General features: G+C 38.8%; 1 protein-coding gene across 5 annotated transcripts in view; it reads right to left on the bottom strand.

Moving 5' to 3' along the window:
- The window catches only part of FAM53A (family with sequence similarity 53 member A), a 95886-nt gene that overhangs the window by 29544 nt on the left and 42737 nt on the right, over nucleotides 1-23605 (bottom strand). For 4 of the 5 annotated variants that reach the window (XM_075930909.1, XM_075930907.1, XM_075930911.1 and 1 more), the window contains exon 4: nucleotides 20883-21685. In XM_075930909.1, the coding sequence (XP_075787024.1) occupies nucleotides 20883-21685 (803 nt within the window). The remainder of the gene's footprint in view (nucleotides 1-20882; nucleotides 21686-23605) is intronic. The other variant, XM_075930910.1, reaches the window with a different exon arrangement.

Below are 23605 nucleotides of genomic sequence, written 5' to 3'. Positions count from 1 at the left end.
CAAAGTTGAGCAAAGAGGCAAGTTTTACATTTAACTCTGAATGTGGCAAGTTTACTGGCCATTCTTTTTTCTTTGAGTAGCAAGTTCCACATTTTTGGTCCACTTTAATATAACCTTTTTATAAGTGTCAGAGCAGCAGCACAGCAACTTTTTAAACTTCTATGTTAAACATTTTTAGTGGAAAGCCTGTCAATTTTATAAATTTCCATAGCTATTACAGTTATTACTTAACTTTAATATATATAGAAATTTTGTTTGAGGCAAAATCTTAGCTGAAACAAAAAAATGCTGTCCTCTGTATCGTTCAATTTTACATTTAAAAAGCAAAAGCCAGTTCAATTACTAAGATCTGGATGGAGCCACAAGTACATTCCAAGCAAGCAAACGAAGGTAAATGACACAGAATATTATACTTCATATGTAAAATCATCTGTTTAGTTTAAATAACTAGAAATTAAAATTCAGCTCAGACTGCCTTATGAAACATTAGAGTTAAGAGCTGTGTCATTCAGGAGCTGTGTTTTGGTTTGAACTACACTGTTATGGTTACAGACTTAATTTCCAAAGTCCCTGGTGTCTCATTACAGTAACAAGACATCTTGTTTCACCTTTTCTGACTAATGCAAATATTTACTAGAGTTATTTTGTTTTGATACATTAAAGATGGTAAAACCAGTCTACCAGCCTGAGTGTCCAGACTTCTTCCTGAAAGTTAACTACAAAATAACTGTCTACATGGCACAGCAAGCCTTAAAACTTCATGGTTTAGTCTGACACTTGAAACACTGCAGAGCACCAAGCAGCTATGGCAACAGCTAATGGATTCAAAGAGCTGAAAGTAACCTATCATCTAAAAAGTTGCTACAAAGAAATACAAAACCTTATTTTAATCAAAATGTCAATCACAAGTTTGGACACTTTATAATCCTGATCAATACATAGTTTATTTATGATTTTAATTAAAATAGTATCAAGGATTCACTTACCCATTGTACATACTTTCAGAGGAGGTGCTGTGTACGAATTCTCATTGCAGAAATCCTATATTCCATCTAAGAGCTATACAGTACAGGCAGTCCCCGGGTTACATGGATCCGACTTACATCGGATCCCTACTTACAAACGGGGTGAGGCAACCCCACACTAGCTGCTTCCCCCCAGCAGACCAGGGAGATGCGAAGCTAGCACTCCTGCCCGCCCCCCCCCCCCCCCCCCCCCCAGCAGACCAGGGAGACACGGAGCGGCTTTTCTCAGCAGACACCTCAGCTTGAGAATAAAGGACTGAGGGAAGTGAGGTGTGGGAGAATAAAACTGAGCTCTGGAGAAATGTTTGGCTAGAGTTTCCCCTACAATATGTACCAGTTCCGACTGACATACAAATTCAACTTAAGAACAAACCTACAGTCCCCTATCTTGTACGTAACCCGGGGACTGCCTGTAGTGTTGAATTAACCAAGATACTGAAATCTTACTGCAATGCACTATATGTGCACAACATTTCACCATTAGACCATTTTTAACAAGAGTAATATAACTGAATGTAATGTAAATATGGGTGAGGTTTTGTTTTTCTGTTTGTTTTTTTTTAAGATAAAACTAAAGTTTGTTTATTCTAAGTTTAAGACCATATTTACTTTTGTAGTTATCAATTTAACAGATCAGTTTATTCTTCAAAGAGTGAAGGGATGTAGCACAGCATTCATTAAAAGGAGAGGCTCACCAAACAGATTTGGTAACAAGTGAGTGAATATTCTCAGCAAATTGTCTTTCAAACCAAGAGAGTAAGTGATACAGAACAGCATTTTCACATGGGTTCCATGTGTAAAAGATATCTATAGAAACAAGGAATGTAAAATCCTGTTTAATCAGTTAACCAGCTAAATGGAAACCATACCCTGCCCATGGAGGGATTTGGGGAATGCCAGAAGAAAGACGACGAACACTCCCCACCTTTAGAACATCACTGAAGAACAGAGATTGGGGGGGATATCAATCGTGTAACATAGCTAAGGGATGCAGTTAAGTTCCACTAAGTTTCCATTTTAAACCTGATTGTCACTAAAGAAATCCAAACCACAGAAAAGTAAATTAATTTCAGATTGGTTTGTTACTTGTGGAGCTGAGATACAGTGAATTAAACTGGGCTTCCAAAGTTGCGAGACCCTAAGGATAGACATATTCAGAGGTCAAATCACCACCATCAAAAGATGATTTGTTTGCTCAACTCCCTCAGAGAAGATCTAGCACCTAGGACCACTAGGGATTATGTATCTTCTCTATCTAATGAACCTCCAGCAAGGTAAACTTATGTAGAGTCAGATTTGAGAATGAGAATCCTAATATAATGGGGATTAAGGAACAATCAAGTAAGTAGCTAAAGTTAAGTTATTGACTAAACACAAAATTAATTTAATTATTATGCACTGATTAAAGTATAAAACAAAAGAATACAACAACTTTAGAGAAATTCAGCTCTGACAAAAATGCTGCAGTTGAAATAAATGTGTGTGGATCATGGGACATTATAGCAAGGATAAGAGAAAGATGAGACCATGGGGCAATTGCACATTAGTATCTTAGATGTCTGTTACTAATGCAATAAGTATGGGGAAGAAGCAGAAATAACTTGAAATGCTAGTTAATGAACAAAACTATGAGAGTTGGCATCACAGAAACTTGGTGGGATAATACACAGGACTGAAATATTGGTATAGAAGGGTACAGCCTGCTCAGGAAGGACAAGCAGGGGCAAAAGGAAGAGGTAATGCCTTAGATCAGTGGCTCCCAAACTGTGGTCTGCACACCCCTGTTGGTCCACAACAGTACTGCAGGTGCAGCAGAAAAGAAAGGATCAGGCCCACTTTCTGGGAGGGGAGGGGGAAGAGGAAGGGGCGGAGGAGGGTGTCATCCATGAAATTCTAATGGATTGAAAAGGGGTCTGAAAATTCAAAAAGATTGGGAACCACTGCCTTAGATATTAAAAATGTATCCACTTGGACAGAGGTTGAGATGGAAATACAAGAGACATGTTGAAAATCTCTGGGTGAGGATAAAAGGGGTAAAAAACAAGGTTGTGTCAGGGTCTATTACAGACCACTGAACCAAAAAGAGGTGAAGCTGTTTTAGAACAAACAAAATCATCCAAAGCACAGGAGTTGCTGGTGACGGGAGACTTCAACTATCCAGACATCTTTTGGGAAAATAATGTGACAGGGCACGGATTATCCAAAAAATTCTTGGAATATATTGGAGACTTTTTTATTTCAGAAGGTAGAGAAAGCTATTAGGGAAGAGGCCCTTCTACATTTGACAAATAGGGAGGAACTTGGTTGAGAACTGAAGGTGGCAGTTTAGATGGAAGTGATCGTGAAATGGTAGAGTTAATGAATGTAAGGAATGGCAGGAGGGACAAATAATGGATTTTAAGGTGGCAGATATTAGCAAGCTCAGGAAGTTGGAAGGTAAGATCTTATGGCAAGCAAGATTAAGGTGAAAAATAGTTCAAGTGAGTTGGCAGTTTCAGAGACATTAATGGTACAAGAGCCAACTATCCTATTGTGTAGGAAAGATAGGAAGATCAAGGACGGGGTAGACCTATTACTCAATGAGGAGGGGGAAAAAAAAACAGAAAAAGTGCAAATGGCAGAAGTGCTAAATGACTGGTTTCAGTTTTTACCAAAAAAGTTAACTAGATGTCTAACATAGTGAATACCAGTAGGATCAGAAGCTAAAAATAGGGAAATAATAAGTTAATTACTTAGACAAGTTAGAAGTCTTCAAGTCAGCAGGGCCTGATGAAATGCATCCTAGAATATTCAAGGAGCGGACGAAGGAGATTTCTGAGCCATTAAAGGGAGAGTTAACAGCTGGCATGGACTTGTCAAGAACAAATCATGTCAACCCCACATAATAGCATTTTTTGATAAGGTAACAAGCTTTGTGGATGTTGGGGGGAGGAGAAGATGAGTGGTAGATGTGGCATATATTAGTAAGGCTTAATATCTCAAATGACCAGGGCTCGACAATCTATGTAATCTATTTGCCTGTGGCAAGCAGATTACAACCCAGAAGAGCCGGGTTCGGGCGATCTGCGCATGTGCAGATCACCGGATAGTACGGCTAGCGAGCAGGGCTTGCCACAGCTCGGCAAGCCCTGCACATGACCACCTCAAACAAACTAGGGAAATACAATCTAGATGGAGCTACTATAAGGCAGGTGCATTACTGGTGGGGAAAAACCACTCCCAGAGATTAATCAGTGGTTGATAGTCAAGCTGGAAGTGTGTATCATGTAGGATCCCACAGTAATAAGTTCTAGGTCCAGTTCTGTTCAATATCTTCATTTTGATGTAGACAATAGCACACAGTACACTTGGAAAGTCTGCAAATGATATTCAGCTGGGAAGAGTTGTAAGTACTGTGGAGGATAGGATTAAAATTCAAAATGATCAGTGGATTTCTCCAGTTTTCCAGAAGTAAACAGGATGAAATTCAATAAGGATAAATACAAAAGTATTCCACTTAGGAAGAAAAAAAATCAGTTATTCATACAAACTGGGAAATGACTGCCTAGGAAGGAATACAGCAGAAATAGATCTGGGAAACACAGGAGATCACAAGCTACACGAGTTAAAAGTATAACACTGTTTAAAAAAAAGCGCAAAGCAAACATTCTGGGATTCGTTAGCAGGAGTGTTGCAAGCAAGATACAAGAAATAATTCTTCCACTATTTCACACTGATTTGGCCTCAACTCAAGTACTGTGACTGGTTCTGTGCACCACCTTTCAGTCCACATATGGACAAATTGTGAGGGACTAGAAAACATGACTTAGGAGAGAAGATTTAAAAAACCGAGAAGGGAGATATGTTTTTAAGTACATTAAGTTGCTACAAGGAGAAGGGAGAAAAACAGTTCTCCTTACCTTTGAGGACAAAAAGCAACGAGCATCAACTGCAGCAAGGGATAAGTTACCTTGGGAGATTGCAGAATTCCCATCATGTGAGATTTTTAAAAACAGGTCAGTCAGTCACAGGTCAGGGGGGTTCTAGATCAGAGGTGGGGAACCTAAGGCCCAGCAGCCAGATGTGGTCCCCAGCTTACCTGGATCCAGCCCCAGAGGACTCAGGGCTCCTCCTCCTAGCATCTGGGAGCCCATGCTGGTACTCCATCCCCTGCTGCCTACTCAATTGATTTTTCTGTAGGTCAGCAGCCCCAGACCCAAAAAAGGTTCCCCATCTCTGTTCTAGACAATACTTAGCCCTGCCATGAGTACAGAGGACTGGACTAGATGACCTCTCAAGTTCCCTTCCAGTCCTACATTCTATCATCTAAGAACAGTTAATACCTGATATTTAGTAGCTTACCTACTTCCATTTGCTCTTGTTGATTTAAGAAGATGAGCCTCTTCACAAAGCAAATATGAAGTGCTTTCTACTGAAAATAGATACTGTAAGTGGGCAGGCAAATTAAAAGGCACTAAGTCAGCAAAACAGTACACCCATGACAGATGCAGCATACAGCACTGAAACTTCAGGGGTAAAGTAGAATTTAAGGGTTGCAAGATCATCAGCACTATATTTTGTATGTTGTCATTTTGTTTAATAAGTTCACACTTAGTATGTGCTCTAAATTCATATAAAGTATGTATAACATACAATTTGACCTTCTGAAAAAACTTGGTATAGCGCCATCCGAAAGACAAAAATCCTAACAACTAGATCAGACTTTAAGAAATAAAGCAACATTTGAACTACAGAATAACTTACTGCGCCAAATCCCAGAACAAAACCATAAAGTTTTAGTAATTTTTAATTTTAATATACAATGAGCAGCATAAATAAATATATCTTCAGCTACTATAGTTCCCTCTTGCCTTATCACTCCTATGCCTGATACAGAATATGGACCAATGGGAGTGACATGGGGTATGGAGAGAATGGGGGGCAGAGGGAGAAGAGGGAAGAGAACAGCTTTGCTTCTCCAAGCAACATTGTTTTCTTTCTCGCTCAAGAACTCATTCCATCTACTTCTCCACTACTTTTGCCAAGATATCTAACCTCAGTGCCAGAATGTACATAATTTCTATTAACCATAATATGGTGATGATACAGAAGTCCCAGTTTGGTCCGGAGCTTAAGGGCATGTCTACACTCGGAAATTATTTTGAAATAACTAAGTTTGGCTTAAATCCTGATTTTCAAAATTGAAATAGCATGTCCCCACCATGGGGAAGCCTCGAAATTAACCTGAGGCAGATTCCGTTAATATGGGCTCGACTTAGAGACCCACAAAGCACTGGGGAATAATTAGTTTGAATGATTCTGGGGGGTAGTTATTTCAAAATAGTGGTACTGGGCATCCACCATAATGCTATTTTGAAATAACTCTCTCAAAATAGGTGTTATTCCCAGACAAAGCAGGAGTACAGATTTTGAAATAAGTGGCCCATTATTTTGAATTAATGGGCTTGGTAGCATGGACATTCTGCTTATAAATTCACTCTAAAGGGAATTATTTTGAAATAACGCCCTAGTGTTGGCTAGCACCAACTGTACTATGCTCTGCACAAAAACCATGTAGAAAGACAGCTACTCAGAGTAGCTTATCGTTCAACATACACAATGTTTAAAAATAGCTTCAAGAAAACCACGAGCAAGCAACTGAAAAATGGGATGCATTTATTTTTGGGGAGGAATCATTCATAGTTTAGAAACGGGAACAACTGGCTGGTACATCATTGTTAATGGGACACCATCTCAGACTTGTAAAAGGCAAACACATGGAGAACTGTGTCGATAGCTTCGAGCTTTCTTGCCTTCCTTCAAGCTGAAGAAAATTTGAATCTTGCTAACAAAAATAATGGTAACAATATTAAACAACTGAGCCACACAGGGAGATAACTGTAAACCTATTTTAATACTGAATTTCAAAAATTTAATCTCATTTTCCTGCCCCAGCTTCACTTCTTGGTTCAAGGACAGATCAACCAACAACTTTCATCACTGAAGTTCTCAAACCAACACTAGGGAACATCTTGGGAGTGTCTGTACAAAAGGTAATATCTCCTGTTATGGAGCTGAGAGAATTAAGAGGGGGTTCACACAGCTGCCAGGCATGGGGTGTGGGCCAGGAGGACTGAGCAAAACCTGTCAAGCAGCTAGTTCAAGATAAAGGAAACAAGGCTACCCTTTCCCTAACTCTTTAATAAGCCAGCTTGGGAGAGACCTAACAGATGGTATGGTTGGACGATGACACAATCACCCAAAGTTAGAATGTCGCATATTAGTGGGGGAAGAAATATCAGTGCTCCAATGGCACTATATTTTTGGAGCAGGAAAGGCACATTCCTCTATGTGGCTCTTGATTCACTGTCGCATTCCTGTACCAAAAGGAGCTAAAATAGATTACTCCCCACTCCTTCCCTACCCAGCTCCATGGAGTTCAGCGCTCCTTCTACAGATGATGAACATACAACAGGGGGGAAACAAATTGTTACTGGGGGCAACTCATTATGGACCATTTATATTGAAATTATTGGATTGGGACTAGAGTTCTCCATCAAGCATTTTGTATTTCCTCCTTCAATTGTATGTCCAAAGAGCCACTTGCATTATGGAATGGCTGGCTTATGCAGGCTCAGGGTTACATGACGTAATCCACATCTACCTTCACCTTTAATACAGAACAGACTATTAGGACCTGTAGCATTGATGGTTCAAATTTCTCCAAATATAAGACTATGGCAGCTAGAAAAAATTGCTCCATTTAAGTGCAGCCCACAAATTTCTGGGGATTTACCAACATGACCCTTGGTTACATAGAGATTGGAGACATTCCTGGTTTGAGACTTATAAGTCTCAAATGTGGATTTAGAGAACAGTTTATTTCTGCTGTTATTTATGGTTAATACTGCTATTTATTTATAAACTGCAGTATCTTATTTCAAAATTTAACACAACTCTGAATACAGTTGTACAATGAGATTTGAAAGAATGGAGAATCTCACTAGGATGCATACTCTTCCCCAATTGCAAAATATGCAAATGCTTCTGCAATATATCTACTACAAATGGGTAGAGGGGAGAGGAAATTGTGTAGAGTAATAGCAGAAAACAAAGCGTCTGTGTTCAAGAACATTAAGACAATATTTCCTGTAAGACATAACACAGTGAAAAACAACTTTCATTATAATTATAACAAACAGTTCAAATTCAAAGTATTCCAATTTGATCACTCATTTTGCTTGACAGGACAGACCAAGTTTGAAGCTTTTTTTCCCCCTGATTAGGTCACACTTTCTTCTGCTCTCTCACAAATTACTGTGATGTCCCATCATTACAGCAGAAGGGGGACTTTTCATTCACCATTAGTCTAGTTGGAGTGCAGACACGTCAATCAGACAAGAAAGGAGAATGTAGTAACCTGACAGCTGCTTTCATTACTACCAAGGACCTTTAACAAAACCTAAAGTGGCTAGTGCTATTTCATGGATCTATAATTAACTCCCACACTCCTCGCCAAACCACTGTAGAAGAATAAGATTCAGTATACCAAGAAAGGTCAGGAGGCTGCAGCTAAATAAACGATTAAGCTGCAAATGGAAGCCAATAAAAACCCAGAGATATCTTAATCACGTTAGTTTCACATTATTGTGGTTTGGAGAAATTATGAACAGCAACAAGAGGTGGGCACTGGAGTTGTTCATGAGAGCACCACAAAACAATTTAAGTTAAAACAAAGATGGGGGACAGCATAATAGCAGACATTTGTCCATTCCCCACTCTTCAACCTCCAAGCTAGCAATATAGCCACTCCTATCTCTCTTCCAGCAGCTTGGAAATGATAGCCCTTCCAGTCTGGCAGGCAAATACCAGAAAGCTGCTAAGAATAATAAGAGTGTCCCCTCACAGCCCCTGGATCCTCCTGCTAGTCACCAATAAGGTAAGATTTAAGATTTAATGCCAGTCCAAAAAACACAAAAGAAAACTATAAACGAGTAATACGTTCAGGACCTGTCAAGTAAAGCTAGCAGCGCATGCTCCTGAAACAGGAGTCCTCTCCAAAACACCACAACTTATGGTCCTTTGTTGGAACTGGCCCAAGTAAGTTAGCATAAAACTCTATTCTGCCTGATCCTCCACTATTGTAAGGTCTAACTTTCAATGGGACTAACCAGCTCGGTAGCAGGATTCATAAACAGCTGCTTGTACCACCATGCCCCATTTTGTCTAAGTGGAGCTAGTATAATACACAGAAATGAAACTTTCACTGAAGTTGAAGTGAAGTCTGCAAGACAATGCAATGCAGCAAGGATCAACACAAAAATAAAAACCAAGATTCAGAGCATTACCCTCTAAGAAGCAGAATTTCTATTAGAAGAGAGTTACATGGCATTTTAAATGGATTTAAAGCAACTACTGCCCTGATCTCAGTTGACAATTAACCACTGAGTGCGAGTTACTTTATGTTTTAGATCCAGATCCATTTTCTCCTTTTAAGTAGGAAAACTTTCACAGCAGTAAATGCTGGTAGATGTGCATGTGGTATGCACATGCACACACAGTATAGAATTAAAGAATGACCAGAAGGAAAAGAACTGAATAATTATTTTTAGAATAAACTTATTAACCCATGTATTTCTGTACTGGTGAGCTGACCACTTTAATTAAGCATAAACACATTCTTTGCTAGGTAGTACACAAGTTTCTGCCAGTCTAATTCCAACACACATTACACAAATTCACTGATTCCCAGTAGGTCATCCGCCTCTTAGATTAAATATTTAAGCTATTTGAGACTAAACACTAGGAAAACAGTGAAGTGCCTACACATTCTGAACATTTTTTGTTCTAAAAGAGTCTTCCAATCCTTTTCACTTAACACAGAGTTAGGATGGGGGGGGGGGGGAAGTTGCTCCAAATTCAGCCATGAACATGAAAGCACAAAGCTCTCCAAGTGCTCTTGGCATACCATCAACAGACTAGCTCCCAGGCAACATGATGTACAAAAAGATTAAAAAAAAATCTGTCTTTTGAAAATAACTAGCTTACAGACTACAAGGACAATTCATAGCTAACTCCGATCTGCTCAATGCAATTGCTAGGGCCTGTCTACAGGTTCAGAGCTTCTCATCAGTGTAGGTACTCCACCTTCCCAAAGACGTCCCTCCCATTCACATATACTGATCTGACTCCTAGTGTAGACAGTGCTAACTGGCTGTTCAGGGGCATGTATCTTCCACATATAGGGCGAGAGAGAGGTATGCATGTACACATGTGGAAAATTAGTTATACCAACGTATGTCTAACCAAGCCACAGATTACATATTTCATGCTGAGATATGTTACTGACAGTGAGCTTTGAAATTCAGCAGCATTACAGAGGGATGAACATCTGTACCAGTCTTCACAGAAGACTATTACATTAGTCAAACTGAATACAGGGTACAATTCACTTCTACCTCAGTAACATGAAAACTATGGCTATGCAGACCAGCCTTTTGAGGGAGAAAATTTCTTCTACATAGGAGACCCATCTTACCCATGGTTCCAGTGTACCACAGATCTACTTGACGGGGCTTAGAAGAGAGTGTTTGTGAGGGGGGTGATTTAAGCTTCCAGCAGCTGGTATGGAGGAATTTAATATTTACTAATGGCATGCACAACTCACGAGTATTATTGCTAACGTTTTTAAATGGTTTAAAATAGGATTAAAATCTAAATAATCAGATTAGTTAAACAAAATGAATGAAGATGCATAATAGATTGTGGAGATCCCAACTCTACTTTGTCTTAAACATTTGTCAAGTGAAATTCTCTGGCTCATCATTATAAGGTTAAATGGCCATATTCAGCTATAGTGTACTAATATGTATGTGAACATAATATACACCACTGGTTTCCCTAAGGTAATAAATATCAGCTATTCTACAGATGAGATCATCTTGAAACCTTGCTGATTGAGAACATAATCCATTAGATTAGTATTTAGATTCTTATTAAACAGGATAACCTATGAAAGAAAATCACATTGCCTGTTAAGATAATTTGTCATTTTAGACATTATGTAGTTAATTCTGATTTATAGTTTCATCTAAAATTCGCCACTCACCCCAAAAAAAGGCTGAAAACCCCTTCCATATCAAGCAGTTAAAGCTTAGTGGGTAATAACCATTTTTACTATTGTTCTTATGTCCCCTCAGTCTCCTCCAAATTAAACAAACCCAATTTTTTCAGTCTTCTCTATAGATCATGTTTTCCAGACTTAATTTTTGTTGCTCTCCTCTGGACTTCCTTTAATTGGTCCACATTTCTCCTGGATTGTGGCGCCCAGAAATGGTCACAATACTCCAAGGCTTCAGCAACACGGTTTAGAGGAGAAGAAATACCTCTTGGCTATGTCTATACTGGCATGATTTTCCAAAAATGGTTTTAACGGAAACTTTTCCATTAAAAGCATTTTCGGAAAAGCACGGCTAGATTGGCAGGATGCTTTTCCGCAAAAGCACTTTTTGCAGAAAAGCGTCCGTGGCCATCTAGACGTGGTTTTGCACAAAAAAGCTCCGATCGCCATTTTCGCGATCAGGGCTTTTTTTGCGGAAAACAGTACTGTGCTGTCTACACTGGCCCTTTTGCGCAAAAGTCTTTCGGAAAAAGACTTTTGCCCCAACGGGAGCAGCATAGTATTTCCAGAAAAGCACTGACGATCTTATATGAGATCGTCAGTGCTTTTCTGGAAATTCAAGCGGCCAGTGTAGACAGCTGGCAAGTTTTTCCACAAAAGCAAATGATTTTGCGGAAAAACTTGCCAGTCTAGACACAGCCCTTGTGTCTTGTTTACAACACTCCTGCTAACTCATCCCAGACTGTTCGCTTTTATCAAGCGGTGTTACACTGTTGACTCATATTTAGCTTATGATCCACTATGACCTTCGGAACCCTTTGCAAAGTATTCCTTCCTAGGCAGTCATTTCTTATTTTGTAGGTGTTTAATTGAGTATTCCTTCCTATCTGGAGTATTTTGCATTTGATCTTATTGAATTTCATCCTGTACCTGAAAAATAGTACTCTGTGACCCCCATGCACCACATGTACATGGTTATATTTTGTACAAAGAATGCCTTGTAACACATCCCATGACAAGTTACTAATGTATTGAAACTTAATGCTTTGTCAAAATATCTACATCACTGCATATGGAGTTATGAGATGTTGTTATATGGTTGTTATTGAAATATACTGAGTCTGGGAGATGCCAACAAAGGACATTGGTATCCAGACAAATGTTATGCAACCATCACCAGCCATTGATGCAGATAGCCTTCCAGGATTATCTACCTGTATATCACAATCATTTTTCGCCACTGGTGCACTTCGGTCTCTTATTAACCTCCTGTAACACACGATAGTTTCATTTCCTGTAACAGTTCAGTTTACTACTCAGATGGTATTGGAGGCCTAAGATAGCCAGATCAGACAAGGTGATCTGGTCCAGTCACCACTGATTTGGGGACTTGTAAAGTTAAAAAAAAAATTCACTTGATCTCTTAAGTTACCAGTTTTTAGTTTCAGATTAAATTGTGTATTCAAGCAACATCTCCATATTTTAACACAAGAAAATTCATATGGTACTTTCCCTGAGAAAGAGACCTGTACTGATTTTAATCAACTGGACTCCTTTTTCTCCAGAGGCAGTAGAGGGAGGGGAATGTGTGAAGTTGACAAGATTAACCGATAAGCCTAGGTTTATCAGTTAATTTTGTAGTCATCTACATGTTGTCATCCTTAGTGCAGCTAGTTGTTTAATTACTAAATTCTAGAGTGTTGAGACCAGGACGTTCCTCCCCCACACCAACACGAGAGTTCAGAAGCCAAACTGATTAAAATTATTCATACCCCAGGATAAAGTGAACCATTCAAAGATGGAGATAAATTAATCTAAAATATATCACCCAAGTAGATAGGAAGTCTAATTAGAAACAAAATTATAAGCTTGAGGGAAAATGAATTTACAGGAAAAAAAATTCTTACATAAAAATCTAATTCTTTCAAGCATTCCTATATTGTAATAGTTGTGTTGATCAATAAATGTCAATTTCACCATATACTTACTAAACAAAAAAATCTGTGCCAATAATAAAAGTTTACTGTAGGTTATGAAAGAAAAAAAGTTGCATGAGAACTTATTCTGACTTAAGGATATTTACTTTATACTTTGACATGTGATGTGGAAAATTTGCATTGTAACAGTTACAAAACTTTAACTTTTCAAAGCTGAGTGTCATTAAATGATTGTCTTACCCTTGATGTATGAACACTTCCCCTAAAGATCCAATTGTGATCATTCAAAATTAAAACTGAAGGCATGCTTAAACATTGATACCAGTCAAAATGATAAAAAAATAAAAACTGAATTCTGCCAAGCCAAAATATAGGTTTGAACTACAAATATGACAACGATTTTCCTCATAAGACCACCTCCCAGAGCAAGGGGGCCCTCTCAAATGGCCACACCATATCTTATGAGAATTAGCTTATGAATGAATATGCATAACTCAAGGAGGCTCTATGTGAAATAGGTCATGTAACAGATCCATTTTATAGTTACAATCTGCTGAATCTGTATATCCTTTTTTGTGCATGTATCATTCTTGCATGTGAAGTCAGAAATATGAAGTGTGAATCTGTTCAGAGTTCTAAATGTGCTAATTAGGGCCCTTAGTGATACTTCCGGTAACAAATGACTCAGTACTCAAACCAACGTCCTGTGGATGGTCATGTTTGTCCCATAAGCCAAAACTGTGGATTGTCCTAGCAAGACATAGGTCAGGTGGCATGGTCACTGGAATCCATTTTCCTGGTGGGGAGGGGAGAGTCTATTTAAGCAATTGGAAGCCATCAGTCTTTTGTCTTCATCTGGCTTTTGAAACACTACATTCAATATAAATTAATTATTGAAAAAGCTATCTAATCCATATAAAGAAAACCATGTACTACCTTAGTTAGAAGATATCCCTGGAAACACAGCAGCATTTCACATATACAAATAGTCTTTGTATTCTTATCTCTCTCAAAATGCCTGCTGTACTGTACGAATAAGGAGTGGCAAAAATGTTTGCAGGAGTAAGTTTCACTCTTAATAAAAGATACCCAAACATAGTATCCTGTGTTTTAAAAACGGCAATGCTATTTATTTTGCACAAGAATATATTGCATTTGTAGCTGTCAGTTACTTCAACCAACTTAAAGTATAAAAAAAACCTCACCAAAATCTTTATTGTTTACCTTCTAAAATGTTGAAGACTAAATGAGAATTTCTAAGCTTCTCTGGATGACACAAGAAGCTGAAAAGTAGAGCTCATGCCCATTTGAATGTAATATGTATGTTTGTGTTATGGTTCAATGTTTCCTTGTTAAAAGATTTTTAGTAGGGATATTTAGAAGTGCTTCTTTTTGGTAAACATGTAACTGCTGAAATTTCAGTGGTTACACGTTTACACACAAGGAGGGAGGCAGCTCCTAGAGAGCTGCTTGCCCCTCTCCCCACTGCTGCTTCTGTATCAGAGGCAGCAGCATGGGTAGCACACGGGAGCCAGCTGTATCAGAGGCAGTAGCAAAGGGATTCAGGGGGCCTTTTGTGAACCTGTGAAGGTTAATCCACAAGCCCAAGCTCATCAGTTAACCGTATATCCTAACATCCCCAATCTTATTTCATCAGATTCAATGGTGATTGGCACCATACAAGAACCGAGAGATTTCTACTACTATTCCCCATTTCAACTACATCTATTTAAAATTGAATATTTCAATGGGTTAATGTTCCAGAAAAAATTTAAGCTATAAGAAAAATTGTGTTGCCACGTAAATAAAAGTATATCTGTAAAATGAAGCCTATGTAGTAAAATATTTTATTTTCTATTCCTTATTGGAAATGAACCTGCTGAGCCTGTATGTATATTAGGAACAGATCTAAAATATCTATAGTAGAATCTCAAAGCCAACACTTGAGTTACAGACCGACCAAGCAACCATGCACCTCATATGGAACCAGAAGGGTACAATCAAAAAGCAGCAAGGAATAATAAAATACAAATACAGTATTGAATGTAAATTACTAAAAACAAAAATAAGGGGAAAGTAGTGGATTTCTTCTTCATAGTAAAGTTTCAAGGACTGTATCAAGTAATTATTCAGTTGTAAGTTTTTGAAAGAATAACCATCTTGATCAGAACTACAAACAACTTCCATCCCCTGGGTATTTGTAACTGAGGTTCTACAGTATAACTAGGGCTCCAAGAAATTTATTTTTCAGGATTAATTTTGGTTTTATATTACACTTACAATAAAAAACCTCAAATGACCCAATGTAAATATGTATCTAAATCCAAGTTTTACCTATAATACATTATATTGAGCATTATTTCTCTCAAGACACTCACAAATCTGCACCACAGATAATCCCCTCAAAATATCCCAGACAGTTCCTTAGTGCCCTCAACCCTTGAAATTTACCTAGTATTCTATCAATAATTCCCACTTCCCATTCCCACTCAATGACAAACCCCATGGGAAGTCACAGATCTTTCCAGTCACTACTTCTTCCTACTCCAGTTCCCTCACAATATCTTCAGAGACCCCATCCACTCTTAAAATAAATAATATTAGGGTAGCAGGGCCTGGGGAGCATGTTGCAGAGTAAGCCAGCCTGGCACTCTGCACTTGCCAGGTCACAGTATCTGAAGTGGGAGGCTGGGCCTACCCCCATGGGACAGGAGTTGTAGGAGAGACTGCTGGATGGCATGGGAGAAGTGGGGGGTTTGGTTATTTTTTTCATTTTGTGTTATTTCACAATTGCAAATACATCTATGACGGAGTAAAGCTAAACGTTTAAGCACATTATCGGAGCTATTTTTCGAGGACTTGTAGGTTGTTTTTTTTTTCCCAGCTGAAACAAGCACACCGTCAGTAGCAAAGTTCCATTGGTCAATTTTTTTTTCCCCACATGATTAATGTTTCAAATTTTTCAGGACTCTGTATTAGGGATGTTAAATTTAGTTTAAATCAACTAGTCGATGGAATTTCTATCAACTAGTCGATTAATCAATAAGCAGGGGAGCCACAGTAGGGTTAGCTCTTGGCCCTGGGTGCTAACCCCACTGTGGCTCTTCTTTTTAAGTGTATTAGAAGCTCTGCCAGGTCTTAATACATTTAAAAGGCTGGTGCGCAGTGAGGATGACCTGACGCAAGCCGGCCATCAGCTGTACCAGCTTGTGCTGGGTCCCCCTCGCTGCGCCTCTGCTCTTTAAATGTATTAAGAACCAGCAAAGGTGCTGAATCTGGGACTAGTGGCAAGCAAAGAATCAGCTGATTCCTGGCTCGTGCCAGGTCCCTGCTACCATTCTGCCTTCCACAGAGCTGGTGCTGGGGGGAACCAGCTTTTAAGCCAGCTCCTGCACCCCACCTCACTGTCTCTGACAGAGGCAGCAAGTGGGGGAGGAAGTGACTAGTCAACCATCTGTATAAGCTTATTTTTATCAGATAGTCCACTAGTAGCTTACATCCCTACTCTGTATATATTAGATCTCATAAAAACTTGGCAAAAGTAAAGCCAACGTAAGCAATTGGTTTTACTTTTGCCAAGGAGGCTACCTTACTAATCAAATGACAACAAGTTCTGTCCTACAAGAAATTCATCGTCTAATAAATAAATCTGAACCCTTCCCCCAGATGGGGGTTGGGGAACTTGAGAAGTCAGTTGAGAACAGCATCCTTTACAATTATAGGCATCATCAATATACCATGTATTACTAGCCTCTCAATCAGACAGGGAAATAAAGCTTAGGAATTCTGTACGATTAACAACCACCGAATGGAGCCCCTTAGCCGTTCTCTCCACCACAACCAAATGAACAGGATGATTTTATCTAGAGTACAGCACCCACGGGGACACTACTCGAAGAACAGGGTGATTTTTTATTTGCATCAGATACAGACACCAGATACCCTTACTACAATCTACAAATGCAGTTTAGCTCATGATAAACTACAATTTAACTCTGTCCTAACATGACAACTTGTTTCGGTTCAAGTACTGGTACTTAATTTTTTGCCAACATTTTAAATATTACCTCCTATCTTGCTCAATGAAGTCTGGGCTATCCACCATTATGCATAATTATGCAGACAGTGAGCCTTACTGAGATCTTAAAACTCATCTGATGGTGGATGGTGCGTATTAAGTGTAATAGGACCTGTGCTCAATCGTTAACCTTCACAATTACATGCAGACTCTCGGTATGCACGGGAGCTAGCTTAAAAGCCGGATCCCCGCATTCGCTCGCCCCTACTCTGCTGCCTTTGTATCAGGCAGCAGTATAGAAGAAGAGGGTGGCTCCACAGGAGCTGGAATGTGCAGGGAGCCAGCTTCTGTTGAGCTGGCTCCTCCCATGTGTAAACGTGTAACCACTCAAAAATTCAGTGGTTACACGCTTACCAAAAACACCACATTTTAACATCCTTAGTAGGCATTTTTACTTAGACCATAAGCTTTTCAGGGGAACAAATGAGCCACAGGACAGAGAGATTCCCATAATTAGATTTTGAAGGACTGCAGGGAGAGAATGAACTAATGTGCTTGATAGACAGGAAGAGGAGACATCTAAGTACAAGGAACAGTATGAATAAAGAAGTTAAACAGAGTGCAGGAAAAGAGATGCAAGAAGGAATATCAGGAAAGACATGTAGGAGTGGGAGGAAATGAGAACAAACATAGGTGTTTGGAGGCTAGATTTATGTAGGGCTTTGGAGAAGGAGGTGCTCAAGTTTTGCGCTTAAATTCAGTGTTGAAGTAGTTCTGGCATTTGTAGAATTAGAGTCTTGTGTATTTACTAGGGATATTAAATATCGATTAATTAACTAATCGAATAGTCGATGGAGCCCGATGTACATTTCAAAGAGGAAGCGCCACCAGTGCATCCCACCCAGTCCCAAGGAGCTGGAGGGAAAGGGGGGGGGGAGGGCGAAGAGAAGGAGAACAGGCTTTTTGTAATAGAGGCAGCAAGGGGGAGGGAAGTGACTAGTCAATCAATGTGTCGAGTATCTAATAAGCATTTGCTTATTGGATAGTCGACTCGTCACTTACATCCCTGGTATTTACAGCAAACAAGTAGTTTAATTTGCTGGGATAAAGCAACAGTTAATCCTAAATAGGAGTGCAGAGACTGTACTAGCAGAAAATAGACTTACATACTGTATACCATAAAAAAAGTTGCAAGAAATTAAAGCACACATTTCTTAGTGTTCCGTCTGTCCAAAACACTGCTACGTGACTATACAAAAAACAAATCATTCAAAAGTTAGAAATACATCAATAGAGAACAAAGTTAACTGAATCCACTAATAGTAAAACGGAAATTGGCTTCAGTTTCTGATTCTTGTTTTAGACAACTTAAGTAGGTGCCTAGCTTTCAGTTTAGCAGATATTATAGAACAATATGAGAAATGGGGCAACTTTTGACTAAAACCAAGATTGCCTCTGTGGATATTTTTCTTCTTACATGGCTCAGATTCATCAGTATTAGATAAAAAAATATTTTGGGTAGTTTTTGATTTAAAATAACTTCCAAAGCCTGCAGCCTATTAAAGGAATTAAATAAATTGTGTTTTTATGAGTTAGCAGTATTTACAAAAAAGCTCACTGTAAATTAATACTAATTCCATAATCTGTTTTAGACTTCTGCCAATCATTAGCACAGGAAGATGTTAGATGACTAATCAAGACTCATTTGATATAAGCCTACCTGCATATTTTTAGATCAAATTAAAATTAGACATCAGTGATGTCACAATCAATTGCTATTTTGTGAGTAAGGCATCTTTAAAAGCCAGAAAGAAATGTAATAATTGAGAGTTCAACAAGGAACATTTGTTGGTTCCAATGCTGCATTGAGCCTTGTATAGGATCCACTGCCTGGCTCTGGCTGCTGGATCAAGGCTCATGATCGCATTTCAAATTATAGTTGCTTTAGTTAAAAACTATACAAAATTTTCAAAATTATTTCAGATTTAAAAAAAAAAATCAGTATCAAAACAAGAGAACAGACTCACAAAACAAAAAACTCTTCCAAAATTCTCTTCCAAAGAGAATTTTCAATTTAAATAAAAGCACTAGCTTAAGATGGTGACAGTCAGTGAAAGTTTGCATTAAAAAATCAATACACTAGAAATTTGACCATGACCCTCAGAATGCTTTTTGTTCATTAGTGTTTACTTTAATTAAAGTTATATCTTTTAAATGGGCTAAGATTATCTCCAGTCCATACTTTGTGTCCTTTATTAAATCTTATCCCATCATGTTTCCATGAAGTACTTCTAGTGAATTTAGGTCATTTTCAAATAATGGGCATTCACAGTACAGGCTAAACATTTTCATAGTATAGACTGAACATCTTTTTACAGAATCATAGCCTATGTATAAGGTCTACTGACTATCATGTTTCCAAGACAGGAGGTCTTTCAGTACTAAATGACTAACAGTGACTGACACAATAATGAGATACCTACTCAAAATGAATATAAGAAGCTACATTACCAAAAAAAGTACATTACAAAATCATTCCTGTACCAAATGTATCACAGGACAGTTCTTAGTGAATTATTTGCCACATGACAAGATCTGAACGCCCAAAAGTAACTGTATTGATGTTTCTGATAAATGAGAAAACAAACTTCCAGCTTAGCCAGAACAGTAGCAAGAAACAGCATACTAACTTCAGTAAAACTTTTAATTTAAAAAACATGTATCGATATTAGGAAGTTTAATAGAAGAATAATTAATTGTCAGGAAACTGACAGTCACAGGCCAGAAACCTTAAAAAACAGACAATATTTGGCTGGTCTTTGAAGAGGAAGGGAGGTTACATGAACCTTGCCAACGCTGTTGCCAATAAAGTTATGGAAGATGTGTTAAAGGGTGTAGATGATGCTGACTTACGATGACACCACAATACCAGAGCTGTCTTTATGGCCTAAGTGACTTAATATTGCTCCCATGGACACCAAGCAATGGGATTTGTTTTTAACTGCAGCACATACTTAAATCTACATCATCATTACATAATTGTACACGAGTTAAACTTTGCATAAGGGCTACACTTCCCCTAATTCAGGATTATGCACATAATGAAAAAAAATGTTACTTGTTCAAATAAAATTCTCATGCCAAAGTTGAAAAGCGAAAGAATTTGACATAGCTGGTCTAAAGAATACATTTTTCTAGTAGTGTGGGACAATGTTTGGAGAAACTCGATGCAGACACATCTGTTTCCACTGCCGTCTCCATTAGCTTCTTTGATTGCATTTGCCTATAGATTTTGTTGATGCATATTTATCACATTTAGTTGACCGATACACATTCTGATTGATTTTTTACTTCAAGGCATTAGAGCCATAAAGGGGTTACTAAAACGGGAACACATTTGTGCCACAACACCTGACTACAGCACATAAGCCCATCTCATGAGAATAGTTACTTGACCAACTACTATTTCCTCCACTTAGCTCCTGATGTTGCTGTGGCATTTCAGAAGCAAGACCAATTTTTCTCCATTCCAACTCTGTCCAGTGTTTTTATGCAGCCCTTGGTACAGTATGTAAAAGCAGACTGCTGTGTACAAGGGCCCTAGTAATAGACAGTAATAGGTAGCTACAAAGCATGAAGTTAACAAGTGGCAGAAACCCAGCTGTATTACTGAAATTACAAAATCCAACATTAACACCAATTTATCTGACTACACAGAGTTTGGTTTAACCAACTATTACCTGGAAATAGCCTGTATGCAACAATTAATTTCTAGACTCTACTGAAGAAAGAAAAAATCTCACCCGTGTCATTTTAAAAAAGTCTAAAGACGGACGATTCCACCTTACATCCTCCTCCCGTCTGCGCTTTAGCCGGCTTTTCTTTTCATTCAGGACACAAGGCTGTGAACGGCATCTCAGCAAGCCCTGACGCCGGCTGAGCTCTGGTGTGGAGGTGGGAGTGCTGTTGGCTGAAGGCAAGAGGTTTCCTGTCTCAGTGATGTGCTCCTGTGAAAGGGAAAGGCGACGCCTAGGGTTAAAGTCACAGTGTCCTGCAGAATTCCAGCGGATACTTGAACTTGTGCTTCCCTCACTACTGTCCACGAAGCCGCTGCTCGCAGAGGAAGGTCTGGGGACTGGAGACGTGTTGAAGCTGGTGATAGTGAAGACACTATTTAAGGACAGAACATTTTGTGGCAAGCTGATACTTGTGCTTCTTTGTAAGTTTGCACTCCCATGACTGTTGCAGCGCTGCAGAGTGGCACTGCCACCACTGTTGCATCGTCTCTTTGATACAGGAGTCCAGACTTTTGAACTGCCGGGTTTCCATGGTGACCGACAGCGAGCCAATTCATCTGGCTCAGAGAGTGACCTACAGTGGCGTTTGGTAGGTGGTGCCAATGGCTGTCCCGAGCTTTCATTAAGGTTTAGTTCACTTATCCATCCTGACACCATAGATGCATTGGAAGATTCCTGCTGCCATTGCAGACTCACGTTGGTGGCTGTGCCTCTACTGAATGGGCACACTGGGAAAGGGTAAGCTGAATTTTTGGTCGCTTCAGCTTGGATTGGACAACCCCCATTTAAAGCTTTCCAAGGACTCTCTTCTAAGGAAGAAAAATGTAAGGGAAGAGAATAAAATAGGATACTGTTAGCTTACACGAAAAGAGATTTGGGTACAAACTAACAAGCTGGAAATCCTACTTATCTTAGCCATGAAGATGGCACTTAACTCTGCATCTTTACCAAAACCTGACCCTCTAACATGAGCTAGCTTTGAAGAGGAAGATAACAGGAAAACTCTGGGATTTCAGAGTTAAAAAACCAACCAAAAAAAATAGTTCACACAAATTCTCTTAAAGACACGCTTAAGTAACAATGTAACTCCACACTGAATACTCATCCTTATACTTCAGTATGGCTACTGTTAAAATGCCAATTACTTTTACATATTAAGAGCTATGGACAGTTTAGCTCTGTCACTTACAAAGCATAGCACAGCAAATCATTTTGCACAATGCAAACTTTCACAATAAAATGCTGATATTAATAAGCAGTAGCAGCAAGTTTACCTACTTCTCCTGAGTCTACAAATAATATATTTCCCTAAAGATCAGTAGTACTGAATGACCATAGGTAGGGCTGAGCTGGTTCAATAAACCGTGTATAAAAATCTAGCAGGTTGGGATTTTTTTTTTTAAACTTAACATGGATCAAAAAAATCTAGCTGATAGGTATGACTATTTTAAGTCTATAGGGACCACAGATAATTTTATTCTCCTCCATTATGGAGATACATTGCATATATAAAGCCAAACAGTTTTATAAATTTTTTTTCCTTCAAGACACCACATTATAGAAGTCCAAAGCTTATGTGATGTATGCTCATTCTTTATTTGTAAAGCTTTTAGTTACATTATAAAATATTGAGAACTCTTATTTTAGGAACTGTTGGTTAAGATTGTTTTTTGGGTAGCGGAACATTTGTCACTCCCACTCATATCCAAGACACAAAGCCTATGAAAGCCCTAAATTAAGGGCCACCATTCTCCTTACTTTACACGTTAAAAAAAAACCCTTATACAAACGTTATTGTGAATACAGACAGCTCATAGTGTACAACTTCTTATGATGTGAAGTGGCAATGCTGGGTTGCAAAAAAGTCTGCCAGCCAAGCCTCACTCTTTTGTGAAGCTTTTCTTTGAGAACATTTTGCACATTTTACAGCTGTTCCCCTACACCATAGAGTGAAGCCTAAGAGGAACTACAACAGACGCCTAGGATTTGCAAATTGAAAGACATATCATTGTCCTGTTGGCCAGTTAATAGCTCTTCATGCTTGGTTAGAAAATTTGCTAATTTAAACCAATTAGCCAAGTATATTTCACTCAATTTGGGGGAAGTGGCAATAAAAGATGAATTAAAGTCTTGGGACACCCAAAGGTCTTTCCCAAGTAAATTTGTAAAGCTAGTAATTAGAAGATGAAGCTTTTATCTTACTTACTCTAACATATATTAGACCAGAGTATTACTTTTAAAGCTGGTGGCAAAAATTCTTCTAGGTTAACGGACTGATTATATTTTACATATGGATCTTGAAAATGGCCAGGGATGTAGACTCATGTTCACAGGTGATCCTAAACCACTGCCAGAAGATAGGAAGGGAAGATGGGATAGGTCACTCCCATTGATTGGCCTGTTCGGTATGCTCCCTCTGAGGTAGTGATACTGGTCAACGGTGGAAACAGGATATGAGGCTAGATAGGCCATTGGTTTTATGCAGTACGGCAGTTATATTTCCACTGCTGCTAGGTTTGTTTTGTTTTGTTTTTAAACTTACCAACAGACAAAAGTTGCTTTGAGGGTTCCAAAGCCAAGTAGCTATAAGATGTATATGCTCCCCGGTCAGTGGGGTCTTCCAATAGTTAGCATATCTTGTTTACTCAAAAACACCACCCCTCCCCATTCCTTTCAACTTACAGACAGCTGTCCTATGCAAATATGTGTTATTAGAATTCCTTTGTCCT

Source organism: Pelodiscus sinensis, chromosome 5 (genome assembly GCF_049634645.1).
Source record: "Pelodiscus sinensis isolate JC-2024 chromosome 5, ASM4963464v1, whole genome shotgun sequence".
NCBI lineage: Eukaryota > Metazoa > Chordata > Testudines > Trionychidae > Pelodiscus > Pelodiscus sinensis.
This window is presented reverse-complemented; position numbering and strand designations above follow the sequence as displayed.